This window comes from Eretmochelys imbricata, chromosome 10 (genome assembly GCF_965152235.1).
Source record: "Eretmochelys imbricata isolate rEreImb1 chromosome 10, rEreImb1.hap1, whole genome shotgun sequence".
NCBI lineage: Eukaryota > Metazoa > Chordata > Testudines > Cheloniidae > Eretmochelys > Eretmochelys imbricata.
In genome coordinates this window covers 76,299,098-76,315,811 of record NC_135581.1, presented here as the reverse complement: position 1 = coordinate 76,315,811, position 16,714 = coordinate 76,299,098, and the positions used below count along the sequence as shown (strand labels likewise).

Below are 16,714 nucleotides of genomic sequence, written 5' to 3'. Positions count from 1 at the left end.
ACTGTACAGAAACAGAATGGGACTGTTCAAGATAATATAATAATTTAATGAAATTCATTAAAACTAATGCAAATTAGTGACCGCCTCTGACTTTTCAGGTGTTTACTGACATAAGCTGTAGGGCAGCTAACAGACCAGGAATTGTGTAGTTCTGTACACACTGGGTTAAATTCAGCGCTGACTTACTATACACCCAGACAACCACATTGACATCACTCAAATTGCATGAGATGTAAAAGGGCAGATTTTGCATGAACGAAGCAGAGTTTTGGCCAGTGAAAAAATGGTTTGCATATTACACTAAAATTACAAAACAAAAAATTCAGATATTGACAGATGATTATTATATGATAGAAAGTGTACATACAGGTTTCCAACTAAGAAAAAGCAAAACATTTCCTATGACTATTAGTAAGCTGTCAATACACTTCAAGCATTGACTGTTACATCTTTTCATAAAAATAGTCAGGAGGCTGGCAGGACTGGCTGGTGAGGAATGTTTAGAAGAGCCAAACAAGTAGAGCATACCTAATCAATAAGTAACAGGAGAGAGAGACGTTAAGAACCTACAAGCTTTTAAGAGTATGAACACCAAGCCTGGAGAGGTTCGATTTAGTTTGGGACGTAAGAGTCTGAGAAAGAGAAAGTTAAAGGGAAAATTCAGGTTTCCAGGAAATAAAAAAATCCTGTCAGCAAGACACAGTCACTCGAGGAACAGTCTATTAAGGGAAAGTAGCGACTCATTAACCTGAGACATTTAAATCCAGACTGAACAAAGCACTAAAAAATGTAGTCTAAGAAACAGCCCTGAACTGGCTGAGAGACTGATTACTTTAGATGATCTAAGTGGTCTAGTCCATCTCTAACTTTGATGACTTTCCAAACATTAAGGGTATATTCAACTGCATACATTTCAATTCAATTAAAAACACAATCAGTTATTTTAGAAAATACAAAACATTTTAAAAAAAACAAGCAACAGAAGGCTCCTATCTGACGGCCTAACCACTTGCAAAAACATTTCTGCAGAAAAGGCTGAAATGTATTACTAAACTGAATATGCCTGTATGCCTCCAACATATTAATCATGGGTTTAAGCAGTACAGACTTAGAAATTAAGGAAGGTAAAGAAGCATTTGGATTAAAATGCATTGAATGAGCTAAGTGAAAGCTACACTGTCCTAGACTAATTCTGACTTCCCATCTTCACCAACCAGAAATTATTTTGATTGGCATGAAAATATAAAAGGAAACCTCAGAAACTATGTACTTCTGCCCATTTCATGAACACAACTAAAACACAGATACCAGAATACAAAGTGTAAAAATTCCCTATTATGTCTCATTCTGCTAGATATGGTAGGAGCAATAAATTGTCTAAGATTTTTTGCCAGCCACTACTACTACAGGATGTTATATAAATGTGTAATGTTTTATTTATGCATAGGTCTCTGGCCATCATTCAACTCTGATGAATCACAAGCTAACATTTTACTCATTTCTACTACAGCTTTCCTGATCCCACAAGGTGTTGAGTGTAGTCAGCTCCCGTTGACTTTAAAGAGAATCAAAGACACTAGGAACCTTGCAGGATTGCAGCCCAAAAGGTCTGTGCAAAGAAGATCAACCTACTACAGACACAATCAAACATCATGGGAAAAAAGATGGGGTGGGGAAAAAAGGTGTCCTAAAATTCAACAAGGAAACGAAGATACAGTTTAATCTGAAAACGTAATCTCTCTGTATGCAGTTATGAATCAGGCATTATAAGAGAGGACAGTGTTAAGGTTTCTAGATCTTTAAAAAAAATCCTCTCACTTTGTAAGAGTCAATTTGACTGTTCCTGAGTGGTATTTTTAAAAAACGGCTTAAAAGAAAGTAGTTATCTTTCAAGTAAGAGTACATTCAAATATACAAAATATGGGCTAGGTGGTGGTCTATTGACAGCACAGTGCTGTTGAGATTGGGCTGCCCCTTTGCAGGCCAGCTGCAAATGAAAACACTGCAAGGAACGCACAAACATCTGAAATACAGATAGGGGGAGAAAAAATGGTAAGGGAGCATCTCAAACTGCCAAAGTAGGCCCACTAAACGACTGTTGAAGGGCTCCAAGTGGTGTCTTGTTATGTCTTTCTCAGCAAGGAAGAAGGGTCATTTGAAGGCTGAACCATTAGTGCTGGTGCTAGAAGGAAACCTATCAGATTCCCTTTGTGGAGTAAAAATGTCAGAGTGATTTGATTTAATATATTACTTTTACAAAGGGCCTGAGCCTGCACCATTCTACACTATGGGAATTTTGCCTTAAGCTGGACCATAATAGCGCTCTCAATATACTTCCTTTGAAACGATGTACTTGACTTTCACAGGGCACTTTCTGTCCTGAAGAAATTTCTGCTTGGAAAGTTATGAGAAACACACAAATCCCTCTGCAGTATACAACAATCTTCACTTCCTCTCCTGAAATGATGCGTGGTGCTGGTGTGTATTGCTAAAGAGCTAACACCTCAAATGGCTGTTAGCATTAGTTCAGCGTAGGTTGGCTACATATAGTTTGTTAAAGGTTTTAGGATCCTTCTCCATGAAACAATATAAATGTAGTGTGACAAAGTTCCTCCTCTGCCTTGGTGGGTCCTGCACTTATTGGCAGATTTTCTCGCCTCAGAGGTTCACGGCAGCCCTCAGTTTGGCCACTTTCGTGGCTCAAATCTGCCGTTCACTCAGTTAGTCTCATCACTGGCCAGCAAGGGGAAAGGAAGAAGAACAATCCCCACAGTCTCTGCTGATCCACCAAGTGGGTCGGGGAACAGGTCAGAGACCTTCCCCTCTGGTGGAACCCACCGTCCAGTTCAACTCCTCTTGTATCAAGTAGGGAGTTGGGGGGAGGGGGGGACCGGGCCCGCCCCCTGCTCCGGGTTCCAGCCCAGGGCCCTGTGGATTGCAGCTGTCTACAGTGGCTCCTGTAACAGGTGCGTGACAGCTACAACTCCCTGGGCTACTTCCCCATGGCCTCCTCCCAACACCTTCTTTATTCTCACCACAGGACTTTCCTCCTGGTGTCTGATAATGCTTGTACTCCTCAGTCGTCCAACAGTCCGCGTTCTCACTCTCAGCTCCTAGCGCCTCTTGCTCCCAGCTCCTTACACTCGCACCACAAACTGAAGTGAGCTTGTTTTTAAACCCAGGTGCCCTGATTAGCCTTAACTGATTCTAGCAGCTTCTTGATTAGAACACCTGCAGCCAATCAGCCTGTCTGTCTTAATTGTTTCCAGAAAGTTCCTGATTGTTCTGGAACCTTCCCTGCTACCTTACCCATGGAAAAGGGACATACTTAACCTGGGGCTAATCTATCTGCCTTCTATCACTCTCTTGTAGCCATCTGGCCCGACCCGGTCACAGTAGGGTACAATGTAAAATATTACAGCACTAACACAGAGGCATCCAATAAAATATAAGCACACAGCACTGACTGCAACACATCGAAAAGCTGAAAAAATGTAGTCATGTTGCAGAATCCAGTTATACCAATGAGCACAGAAAACTGGGGGCTGCTGGGTGACTTGAATGTGTTACTGTTTTATCCTACTGGTCTTGGGGAGAAGGGAAGAAAATTCAAAAGGTTCTTGTTTTTAATTTAGTTATATATAGACATATATAGGATGAAAATCAGGTTATTAATGCTTTTAAAAAATACATTCTCCGGAGCTGCTGTTTTAAGCAACAAGCCTAAAAAGGAGCTGTGCTTCATTTCTCCCCTCTGTTTGGATGTTGCATTTAGACTGTAAGCTCTTCGAGACAGGGACTTCCCACGTGACTGAAGTACTTTTGGGTGCTACATAAACATCTCCATCTCAGTTTGGGCAAAACTCCTCAACTTTAAGCTCCCAAATCCCACAACAGTGCATGAGTTTACATATTTCATGTTCAAATGAAACTTATTACATTAATAACCATGCATCTCCTTCCAACCTCCAAAGATTAAAAAAAAGTGTCAAACACCACCACAAACAAGTTTATTTTAGTAGTTACCAGTTTAAAAAGCTCTTTCTACACCATCCCCATTAGTTTTTATGTATTATACCAGGAAATAAATATTGTGAAAAGCTTTTCGATAAACACACTTCTTTTGAACTCTATAAAATAAAGAAGCTGTCCATCTATGGAAAGGCTAAGCCACAAAGAAAGTTTTCATGTGGCTTTTGCTAGCACTGCACTGTGTCTAAAACATTTCCACTTTCCTCCTTCCAGACTCTCAGATCAAAGACCTTTCTTCTAGAAGTGACCAAATACTACAAGTCCTGAACAACCCCCAATTCTATTTTTATTTATTTATTTATTTTATTTAACCTCAAGGCCCTGGCATATGCATTCCACATGGCTGAAGACCAAACAAAAGCTCATGTGTCTGCACTGATGCTCTTTTAACCATATTGTGAAAGCAGGCATGCTGTAAAAGCATCTACTGTGGTAGAAGACCTTTGTTGACTGTACACTGATAAATTACTAGACCCATTTGCTTAAAGAAAAGCACATACAGACCCTCAAGAAAGTGATACAACACTGAGATTTTACTGTCATAATATCCAGCCACTGTCACCAAACTCTAGACAGAATGGTCCATAATTACTTTATTTAAATCATTTTATCAATCATGACAAATTAATTGTTTTAATTGTAACAACAAAAAGCCAGACTCCAGTTTTTTTCAATAGAATTTTTGTTTTCAGAAGTTGTAGCATTTGCATTCGATACTTGGAGAATTTTTAAATCCTGTTCACCTTCTTCAAAACACAGAGTAACCTGTAATATATAGCTCAGTAGTTTCATCTTCAATTCTAGAACAGAATTCCTAAAGCCATTTACTGGACCAGAATGGAAAAACCACATGGTCTACAAAGACAAGCAAAAGGAAGGTGCAGAGCTTGGGCACGATACATAGGGTTACACAGCTGGACTCAGAAATACATTTCAGCATATTTTTAGAAAGTTGTCAAGGATGCCCAGAGCATTATATGGGTACTCTTTTATTGCTTAGTATAAATCTAAATAGTGTACCTTTTATGTCAGTCCTCGGAAAACCTACCAATTTAAGAGTTATATTGGCATATGCAGGTATTTAAGTCTCCATTGCAAGACCAAGTAAGTAATCTTGTTTTTGTTCAACTATCTGTTCAGACATCTGCTTGAAAAGTTGGGAGTGGCATGGTATATTTATATTTGGTGAATCTATTTAGCAAATAATATACTAATTCTGCATGGACACAAACTTAAGAATGGTGAATTTTAAAACCAAAAGAGAAAATACACAACAGGACTCGCTTATACAGTATCTCTATCCTGCATTACAACACAAGCACAGGACTATTACTGAGGTACATCCGGGAATGTCAGCCTATGAGTAAGCAGGTGCAGGTTTTCCTCAGACCGAACACGGATTTTGCAAGCAGTCACAGTGGACATGTCTACACTAGCGTTAAGGAAAAGTTAGCACATGTGACTCCATTTTGGTTTGGGGCCCACCATTGTCTAAAAGCAAGCACATCATGCACCAGGAGGAGTGTTCCTTAGATACTGCATTCCTGTGAAAATCCTCCTCCTTGTCTCCAGACTGCCTTGACTCCCAGTATCTGTTTTTTGTCAGTCCCTAACTCCCTATCTCCTGGCCTTTGATGTGAGGCCTCCCATCCTGATAATAAAAGTTACTGATGCATGGCTTTAGGACCATGCTGTGTAATTAACATACTGGTTTAGCACAAGGAATGCACCAAGCAAGGATAGGTGGTAGATAAGAAAAGGGTTTGTTTATTGGCTAAGGTTTCCGATGCACGAGGGCAACATGCTTTGCTAAAAAGTATATAAACTTTGTATAATCTGTATTCGGGGCCCCTTCCTGGCTAGCAGAGGGGCACCACGCTCGAGCGTAATAAACTTAGTGTTTTTTGGGAACTCTGCAGTTGTGGACTTTGTTTATGTGCCTTAGCCTAGATTCGAACTGTGCGTGACCTATCAGGTATAATTCGCAGCATTTGTGTGCATGTCCTATCAGGTGTAATTCGTAGCATTTGTGTGCGTGTCCTATCAGGTGTAATTCGTAGCATTTGTGTGCGTGTCCTATCAGGTGTAATTCGTAGCAGTTGTGTGCGTGTCCTCTCAGGTGTAATTCGGAACACTAGGAAAGGCTGACAACACCTGCACTGTCTACATTAATTGCAAATCATTAGTTAAAATGTGGTAACATTTTAAAAACACGATAATTTCTCCCAGATGCATGCTTTTTTACTAGGCATGTCTGAGAATGAACAACTTGCCTCCTTCTCTAGTCAGTATAGATCAACCAGTAGTCAGAAAGTAGCACATTAAGGGTATGTCTACACTATCCGCTGGATCGGTGGGCAGCAATCGATCCAGCAGGGGTCAATTTATTGCGTCCAGTCTAGACGCGATAAATCGATCCCCAAGCGCACTCCCGTCGACTCCTGTACTCCACCACTGCAAGAGGCGCAGGCAGAGTCGACGGGGAAGCAGCAGTCTACTCACTACAGTGAAAACACCATGGTAAGTCGATCTAAGTACATCAACTTCAGCTACGTTATTCACATAGCTAAAGTTGCATAACTTAGATCGATTCCCCTCCCAGCAGCGTAGACCAGGGCTGAACCTTGAAATTAGAAGTTCTACAAAGTGTTAGGGAATCAAAACACAGTTGGTTGAGTAAAGAAGATGAGGAGGATTTATCTGTAATCTGACAAATGAAAAGCCACATTCTAAGAACGTAATTTGTTGGGGAAAAGTCAATAGGGTTTTTGTAGAGGGAAATCATGCCTCACGAATCTACTAGAATTCTCTGAGTGGGTAAACAAGCATGTGGAAAAGGGGGATCCAGTGGATATAGTGTACTTAAGATTTTCAGAAAGCCTTTGACAAGGTCCCTCACCAAAACCTCTTAAGCAAAGTAAGCTGTCACGGGATAAGAGGGAAGGTCCTCTCAGGGATTGGTAACTGGTTAAAACATAGGAAACAAAGGGTAGGAATAAATGGTTAGTTTTCAGAATGGAGAGAGGTAAATAGTCCCAAGGGTCTATACTGGGACCAGTCCTATTCAACATATTCAGAAATGATCTGAAAAAAGGAGTAAACAGTGAGGTGGCAAAATCTGCAGACGATACAAAACTACTCTTCAATTATTTAGATAATGGTATAGAGCGTATACTTATAAAGTTTGCGGACGATACCAAGCTGGGAGGGGTTGCAAGTGCTTTAGATGATAAGATTAAAATTCAAAATTCTCTGAACTGGAGAAATGGTCTGAAGTAAATAGGATGAAATTCAATAAGGACAAATGCAAAGTAGTTCATTTAGGAAGGAATAATCCGTTGCACACATACAAAACGGGAAATGACTGCACAGGAAAGAGTACTGAGGAAAGGAATCTGGGGGTCATAGTGGACCATAAGCTAACTATGAGTCAACAGTGTAACACTGTTGCAAAAAAAGCAAACATCCTTCTGAGATGTATTAGTAGGAGTGTTGTAAGCAAGACACGGTAAGTAGTTCTTCCACTCTACTCTGTGCTGATTAGGCCTCAACTAGAGTATTGTGTCCAGTTCTGGGCGCCACATTTCAGGAAAGATGTGGACAAATTGGAGAAAGTCCAGAGAAGAGTAACAAAAATTATTAAAGGTCTAGAAAACATGACCTATGAGTGAAGATTGAAAAAAACTGAGTTTGTTTAGTTTAGAGAAGAGAAGACTGAGGGAGGACATAACAGGGTTCAAGTACATAAAAGGCTGTTACAAGGAGAAGGAAGAAAAATTGTTCTTCTTAATCTCTGAGGATAGGACAAGAAGCAATGGGCTTAAATTGCAGCAAGGGAGGTTTAGGTTGAACATTAGGAAAAAATTCCTAACTGTTGGGGTGGTTAAGCACTGGAATAAATTGCCAAGGGAGGTTGCGGAATCTCCATCATTGGAGATTTTTAAGAGCAGGTTAGACAAACACCTGCCAGGAATGGTCTAGATCAGAGGCGGGCAAACTACGGCCTGCAGGCCACATCGGGCCCGTGGGACCATCCTGCCCAGCCCTTGAGCTCCTGACTGGGGAGGCTAGTCCCCAACCCCTCCCCTGTTGTCCCCCACTCCCCTGCAGCTATGCCGCTGCGCAGGCAGCGAGCGTAACGGGGTGGCCGTGGCGCATGCGGCGGTGGGGGGGTAGGGTAGAGGGTTCTGGGGGGCAGTCAGGAGACAGGGAGCGGTTGGATGGGGCGGAGGTTCTGGGTCAGGGAGGTTGAATAGGGTGTGGGAGTCCCGGGGGCCTGTCAGGAGGTGGAGGGTGGTGCTGGATAGGGGCTGGGGGGCAGTCAGGAGACAGGGAGCAGAGGGGGTTGGGTAGGGGGTGGGATCCCAGGGGGGGTTGGAGCGGGGGTCCCGGGAGGGCGTGGTCAGGGGACAAGGAGCAGGGGGGTTGGATGGGTCGGGGGTTCTTAGGGGGGCAGTCAGGGAGTGGATAGGGGGTGGGGGCCAGGCTGCTTGAGGGGCACAGACTTCCCTACCCGGCCCTCCATACAGTTTCACACCCCGATGTGGCCCTCGGGCCAAAAAGTTTGCCCACCCCTAGTCTAGATAATACTTAGTCCTGCCATGAGTGCAGGGGACTGGACTAGATGACCTCTCAAGGTCCCTTCCAGTCCTATGATTCTACTCAAGATATTCCAGTCCCAAGCAGACTACGAAGAGCTACAAAAGGATCTCTCAAAACTGGGTGACTGGGAAACAAAATGGCAGATGAAATTCAATGTTGATAATGCAAAGTAATGCAGATTGGAAAACATAATCCCAACTATACATATAAAATGATGGGGTCTAAATTAGCTGTTACCACTCAAGAAAGAGTGGTAATTGTGGATAGTTCTCTGAAAACATTTACTCAATGTGCAGCTGCAGTAGTCAAAAAAACGAACAGAATGTTGGGAATAATTAAGAAAGGGATAGATAATAAGACAGAAAATATCATATTGCCTCTATATAAATCCATGGTATGCCCACATCTTGAATATTACGTGCAGATGTGGTCACCCCATCTCAAAAAAGATATATTGGAATTGGAAAAGATTCAGAAAAGGGCAACAAAAATGATCAGTGGTATGGAACGGCTGCCATATGAGGAGAGATTAATAAGACTGGGACTTTTCATCTTGGAAAAGAGATGACTAAGGGGGGATTATGATACAGGTCTATAAAATCATGACTGGTGTGGAGAAAGTAAATAAGGAAGCGTTATTTATTCCTTCTCATAACACAAGAACTAGGGGTCACCAAATGAAATTAATAGGCAGCAGGTTTAAAACAAACAAAAAAGTATTTTTTCCACACAATGCACAGTCAACCTGTGGAACTCCTTGCTAGAGGATATTATGAAGGCCAAGATTGTAACAGAGTTCAAAAAAGAACTAGATAAGTTCATGGAGGGTAGGTCCATCAATGACTATTAGTCTGGATGGGCAGGGATGATTTCCCTAGCTTCTGTTTGCCAGAAGCTGGGAATGGATCACTTGATTACCAGTTCTGTTCATTTCCTCTGGGGCATCTGGCATTAGCCACCGTCAGAAGACAGGATACTGAGCTACACTGACCTTTGGTCTGACCCAATATGGCAGTTCTTATGTTCTAAGAATCAAAATGAGTATCACTGATCACGACTAACTCCACATGCTGAGATTATTACCAGGCCTTTACATGCTGTCTACTATGTGGTGTCCCAACAAAAACAAAAGGACAGATGGTTCGAGTAGTCTAAACTAAGCAGGTCAAAGATGACAGAGAAAATAAATTTTATTTCTATAATTTAAGTAGCTTATACCACTCAGTTTTAATTAAGAAAATCTTAAAATCAGGTATTTTTTAAACATTCATATAAAAGGATGCTTAGTAACACCCACTGTATATTGTCCAGTTGTGAAATGATTAAAGATGCAGATTTTATGCTGTATCTAAATTTTTAAGAGTATATAATTCAAAATGTCCGCGGGTTATGCAGCACTGGCTACCTTATATAAAAATCCATAAGGAAAGGGTTTAAGGAAAGAGAATTACGGGCCTTTATTCATGATTTCAAGTTGTGCAAGTAACTCATGCTAGAGTCAAACTCTGAGGAGTCTGGGTATTCAGCATCATGAAATGCCCATGCAGGTCAACAGTCACCATTCAGGTTTCCACACAAATGTTATGTTGAGACCTTACTTTTAAAATGTATTAATCATTCCCTTTCCCTTTCATGTATTTCTGAGGCACTTATATCCACACCATGTTCGATAAGCACCATGTTCGATGTCATAAAATGTGCAACTGAAGTAGGCTGCAAGGATGCACGCAGAACACAGCCACCAGATATGAGAGCTGAAAAAAAAACCAAAACAAACACCAAACACGCCCCCCCCAAATTGTGCCTGTAAACTTGAAATATTTCAACAAGCATGTAGTATACTGACACACATATGGAAGTTTTTCCTAAAATGGCAGAAATAATTTTTTTGTTTTCAGTGATGCAATCCTTTTTTCCACTGTATTTCACCACATCTTCACCATTTGGAAATCTTCTGATTCTTTAGGATGGAATTAAACATTTCTATTTATTCTGTGCTGCTTTTTCCTCTTAACTCCAGGATTTAGTATTCAATTCCACATGCACAGATAGCAAATTATCTCCAAATGTTCCACAGTGAGTTCCTGTTGTTAAGAATTACTGAGCAAGGTCAACTGACAGTCTTTGATGTTTCCCATTATTTTAAAGGTTCCTTTTAAAACAGACTATGTTTTGAATTTGAGCTTAAATATAAAGCAAAAGCAAGGTGTGTCATTTTCTAAGGGGCTTACTTCCTTCTTTTTAACTAAAGAAACAAACATTATACACATCTGTGGCTGATCCAAGGTATTGCTTTCTCACAGATAAAGCATTAAACAAATAAGGAAAACGTCTGAATTTAAAAGGTACACAATTTGACCCCAGTAGGGTTCCACATTTCAACTTAAACAGCATTTTGTTTCTCCAAAGCTTAAAAACAAAACAAAAAAAATCTCACCTCTCTCTTTTCTGAAGAAGTTCTTATAGAAGGAGGAATATTTGGTTGATGGAAGAGTTATTTTGCTTGTTAGTTAGCACAGCAGGATTTGACTGATGTATCATAGGGTTTATTTTCTTTGACTCATAATGCCATGTGGTCGACAGGGTATTTCTACACCATTCCTATGACATCTCTATTTCAGAGACGTGGTGTCCCTGAATATAATACCTATCAAGCTGTAATGCTGAAAAGAGCTCCTTAAAACTACAAGAATACATACCTTTCCATAGTCTAAATAGTCAGTGCCATGTATCTTCAATCTGTATCATGTAATTCATTGAGAAACAATCATCACTTTTAGCAACCTCAGTTTTTATTAATTTTTTAGTGTGGGTTAACGTAACTGTATTCACACACAGTGGACCAAATCTGATTGCTTTTTTCTTGTTTCCAGAGACCAAACTTGAAACACATGAAAAAGCAGCACTAGTATGTGCTCATTTCTAGCAGAGATGGGCCCTTACAGAGCCCACTAAAAGTAAAAATAATCTACACAGGGGAGAATGAGACTGTCTGCAGAGACCTTTGTCAGGCAGCATGTCTGCATGAACGTATAGACCACTCCCCATAACACGAGGCCACACACCTGTAGTTTCGCCTCCTTGGCTCCTGCAGCTATCCTGGTGGGTCCCCATGTACAACATCATCAAAATAGATGCTACACTGGGGACACATTAAAATTTAGGATATGTAGATATGTAATACTGACATTTCTTCATATGTAGATATGCAGTGCTGACATTTCTAGTGCTATGAAGCTTTTACAGTTACTGGGTTTTCATGGCAAGTTTAAACCTCTAAATGAGGATTCAGTGGTAATTTTAGATCTAGCTGTTAGAGATAAGCCATTACAAAAAGCAATGGGATTCAGATCGCCCCATACTACATTTATGCATGAGACTAGTTTAGTCTATAAAGTGTTCTTCTGCTTTGTAAGTCAGCTAAAATATAACAAGCTGAACTGCTCTGTCCTAACATTTTGAACAGGCATGAAACCACAATCTTAAGACAGTTAATTTGTTTTTCCATTTACTAACAAGTTTCCCAAGAATCAGATCACTGTGTTAGCTTCCATAATTCAGAGGTTGTGCATAAAACATCATGGATCAAAAGCACTACTTGTTAGAATGAGGCTTTTACAATGCTTGTTTTCTTTTCTATCTTCCCCCTGCTGTCTAAGGAAGGCAGTCACTCACCAAGTGGCAGAAATGCAAGACAGTTTCCAGCCATGGACAGCTCGTTGAGGCTAGGGAGTTGGCAGAGGTGGCGGGGGACACACCACAGATAATTCCCATCAGCACTCAGGTACTGCAGGGAAAGGCACATATGTAGCCTTTCAGGTAAAGCTATCAAACGATTGGTTGAAATGTCCAAGGTCTGCAGCTCCCTCAGGTCTCCAACTTCTACAATCAAAACATCAAATATTCAGACATGGCATTAATCACTGTATTTCCACAACAATAGGACAAAAAATACAAACTGAAATACAGCTCACAGAAAAACTTTAGATATTTAAATGAACATGGCAGCCTCTGCTTAATTTGTTAGCCAACTCCATCCTTTTGCCAGGCCAGCATCCCTAAACCACCACTAGTCTTCTACCACTCCTTGGTTTCTTCACCAATACCAGAATTTGACCACTATCATTTACTGCAAATTCCCTCCAAAATGTATTTGTAACAACTTAATAATATATCACTAACAATTGTTTAAACATTAAGATATCATCACATTTTATGTTTGCACAAGATAAGGGTAAGGCAAACTGGAGTCATCTAAACCTATTTAGAAAAAACAGCCCTCCAAACCACTTAATTTGTAACTGAAGTTCTATACAGACTTCTCTGGATTTTATATTAAAAATATTGTCCAAGCTACACAATTTTAAGTAATTAAATTTCACTGACTTGTAATTACATTTAAAAAGACAAAACTACAAATGTTCAGCAAAGTTTTGGAGATTGACTTTGATGTTACTATGAATGATAAATTCTGGGAGAATAGTTTTCCTATTATTTCAAGTGTATTCAGATCTGCTGCATTCACATAGTTCCCTTTTTCTTGCCAAAATAACTGTATGGAAACCAATTAAAAACAAATAAAGCAGGTTTAAGCTCATCAGTTGTCATGTTTTGGTATTGCCAAGAGCACCATGCTACATATCTGTGCGTTATGATATAAGAACTCTGGCTCAGAACTGAGCCCTTCATTTCTTTTACTTTGAAATTCCCTGGTTACCATTTTCCCCTCAAATCCTTATCTTGGGGAGCAGGTACCAGCTGGGCAACATGTTTAAATATATGGAAAAAAAAGTTTGTGTAAGGTAAATTTAAATAAGAAAGATATCAAATTTCATATATCTGGTTAAATATGGTAATCAATATGAAAAAACTGCAGCCACCAGACATCAAACACTTCATATTTACACACAAAAAACTGTCTATTACTTTCATCATTATGTGCTTGAAAGTAAAACTCAATTAATGTAGTTATCTGTAGGTTTGCATGCACACACATACAAAAACAATGTGATCCCATTTTCTGACTTTTTATGCTGAGTTATGAATTTTTTTAAAATGTGTATTATTTTTGTTTTCCCCATTAATTTTATGCATAATTACCTACGGATACTATGGACATAAGCACATAATGCATTTTACATTATTTTTTTACAACTAATATAGAAATTGTAGTTTGTGTAAGTATCTCTGAAAAAATACAGCAGAATTTTATATATGAATACTTATACTAGTAGGCAGTCATCTGTATTTTCTTGTGGAACTGCCTTTGTTACTATAAATATAGGTATAAACAAATGATTGGACCAAAACCAAAATCAGGACAGTGAGTGGAAATTATGAATTCATAAAATAAAATACATAGTTGTAATGCTGTTAGTGAAAATGTTACATATGAATATAAGTTAATATGAACTTTTGTAACATCTGATGATAAAACACTGAATGCATCCGATGAAGTGAGCTGTAGCTCACGAAAGCTTATGCTCAAATCAATTTGTTAGTCTCTACGGTGCCACAAGTACTCCTTTTCTTTTTGCGAATACAGACTAACACGGCTGCTACTCTAAAACACTGATAGTCTGCTTAAACAGATTCTCCCACCGTTTTCACTTATGTTGGGTTTCATACACATATGTACATAACGTTTCAAGTAACTCTACCAAATATCAACACCAAATGTGCTTAAAAAGAACTACTGGTCGTTAGCACTCTTTGTCCTGCAGCCTGGAAGGGCTAGGCTAGACTGGGAAAACAGACTGTGTTTAATAATCTGCTAATACATGTTAACTAACATGTTTTACAGTGCAATCTATTTCCCAAGTCTAGACATGCCTTTACTCACTTTTCTGAATGCACAGTTTGTAAATACAAGTTTATAATTACTTCTATTTAAAAAAAACTTTAACTTGAAGAATGTTGCAAACATTTGCACATTGAAGATTTCAAGAACTCTTTATTTTATGTTTCAAATAATGTTCCATAATTGTTTTTGTGGGTAGCAAACATTCTTAACAAAATCTGCAACCCTTTTTCACACAAGTAGAATCACTGACTCCAACAGGACTGTTTCTGGGATTAGGATTTGCAGGATTGGTACCCAATTTTCTATTCTGGGAACACTGATGGTGAGATACACATTAAGAAGCAGATTAAAGAGACTGATTGGGGGCGGGGGAAATAACCCTGTTAATTTATATAATTCTTTTCATCCAAAGATTCCAATTAGGTTAGTCATGCCTGACTAACCTAATTGCTTTCTATGAGGAGATAACTGGCTCTGTGGATGAGGGGAAAGCAGTGGACGTGTTATTCCTTGACTTTAGCAAAGCTTATATCTCCCACAGTATTCTTGCCAGCAAGTTAATGTAGTATGGGCGGGATGAATGGATTATAAGGTGGATAGAAAGCTGGCTAGATCATCGGGCTCAACAGGTAGTGATCAATGGGTCCATGTCTAGTTGGCAGCCAGTATCAAGCAGAATGTCCCAAGGGTCGGTCCTGGGGCCTGTTTTGTTCAATATCTTCATAAATGATCTGGAGGATGGCGTGGATTTCACCCTCAGCAAGTTCACAGATGACATTAAACTGGGCGGAGTGGTAGATATGTTGGAGGGTAGGGATAGGATACAGAGGGACCTAGACAAATTAGAGGATTGGGCCAAAAGAAATCTGATGAGGTTCAACAAGGACAAGTGCAGAGTCCTGCACTTAGGACGGAAGAATCCTATGCGCTGCTACAGACTAGGGACCGAATGGCGAGGCAGCACTTCGGCAGAAAAGGACCTAAGAGTTACAGTGGCTGAGAAGCTGGATATGAGTCAACAGTGTGCCCTTGTTGCCAAGAAGGCTAATGGCATTTTGGGCTGTATAAGTAGGAACATTGCCAGCGGATCGAGGGACGTGATCATTCCCCTCTATTCGGCATTGGTGAGGCCTCATCTGGAGTAGTGTGTCCAGTCCAGGGCCCTACACTACGAGAAGGATGTGGAAAAATTGGAAAGAGTCCAGTGGAGGGCAACAAAAATGATTAGGGGGCTAGACCACATGATTTATGAGGCAAGGATGAGGGAACTGGGATTATTTAGTCTGCAGAAGAGAAGAATGAGGCGGGATTTGATAGGTGCTTTCAGCTACCTGAATTGGGGTTCCAAAAAGAGGATAGAGCTAGACTGTTCTCAGTGGTAGCAGATGACAGAACACTGAGTAATGGTCTCAAGTTGCAGTGGGGAAGGTTTAGGTTGGATATTAGGAAAAACTTTTTCACTAGGAAGGTGGTCAAGCACTGGAATGGGTTACCTAGGGAGGTGGTGGAATCTCCTTCCTTTGAGGTTAAGGTCAGGTTTGACAAAGCCCTGGCTGGGATGATTTAGTTGGGGATTGGTCCTGCTTTGAGCAGGGGGTTGGACTAGATTACCTCCTGAGGTCCCTTCCAACCCTGATATTCTATGATGATTCTATGAAAGCATGCCATAATCTTTCCAGACTATAGGTCTGATCCTTTAGGGTCTTGATTGCTTCCATGAAAGGTGATCAGTGCCGTCAACTCTTATGGCAAGAAGTACTCAGCCCCTTGCAGAACTGGGTTTTGTGCACAGAGAGATTACTTCACCCACTTCTGAATGCAGTCATCTCTGCCATGAAGATGGCAGACAGGTTTTTTTCAGGATTAAATACAACTATGGCGAAAGGGGATTAAAAGAAATAAAATAAAAACTACTGCTCTGTCACAGAGTTTTTTGAAATTACAATCAAAGTAGTACTATTTCTGTTAAACAAGAATCCGTTGTGTCCTTATACTCCCTCTGCAGCAGCAGCAGCTAGAAAATTAACTATTCCCAGAGCTCTGCTGACATTTTCTATGATGCTTGGACCTTAGCAAGTAAACAAAAAAACCTATGTTAATTTCAAGCTCTGTTAGACACAATGGGGAAGAAAGGAGGGAGAAATCAAATAGGTAAAAAGACAAACCGGTAAAGAAAAATGCCATTTTCAAGATTCTAAGAGGGTACTTAAACAAGAGAAAAGTAAAAAGTTGTAATAAAAGTTATATTGGGCTTTGTGTTTTTCAAATTGTTCTGTG

The 16,714-nt window shown here is 40.1% G+C and overlaps 1 protein-coding gene across 1 annotated transcript in view; it reads right to left on the bottom strand.

Annotated features, from left to right (window-relative positions):
- The window catches only part of LRRC28 (leucine rich repeat containing 28), a 76,122-nt gene that overhangs the window by 21,003 nt on the left and 38,405 nt on the right, over positions 1 to 16,714 (bottom strand). Inside the window, exon 5 of the mRNA XM_077828099.1 lies at positions 12,310 to 12,516. Coding sequence (XP_077684225.1) covers positions 12,310 to 12,516 — 207 coding nt within the window. The remainder of the gene's footprint in view (positions 1 to 12,309; positions 12,517 to 16,714) is intronic.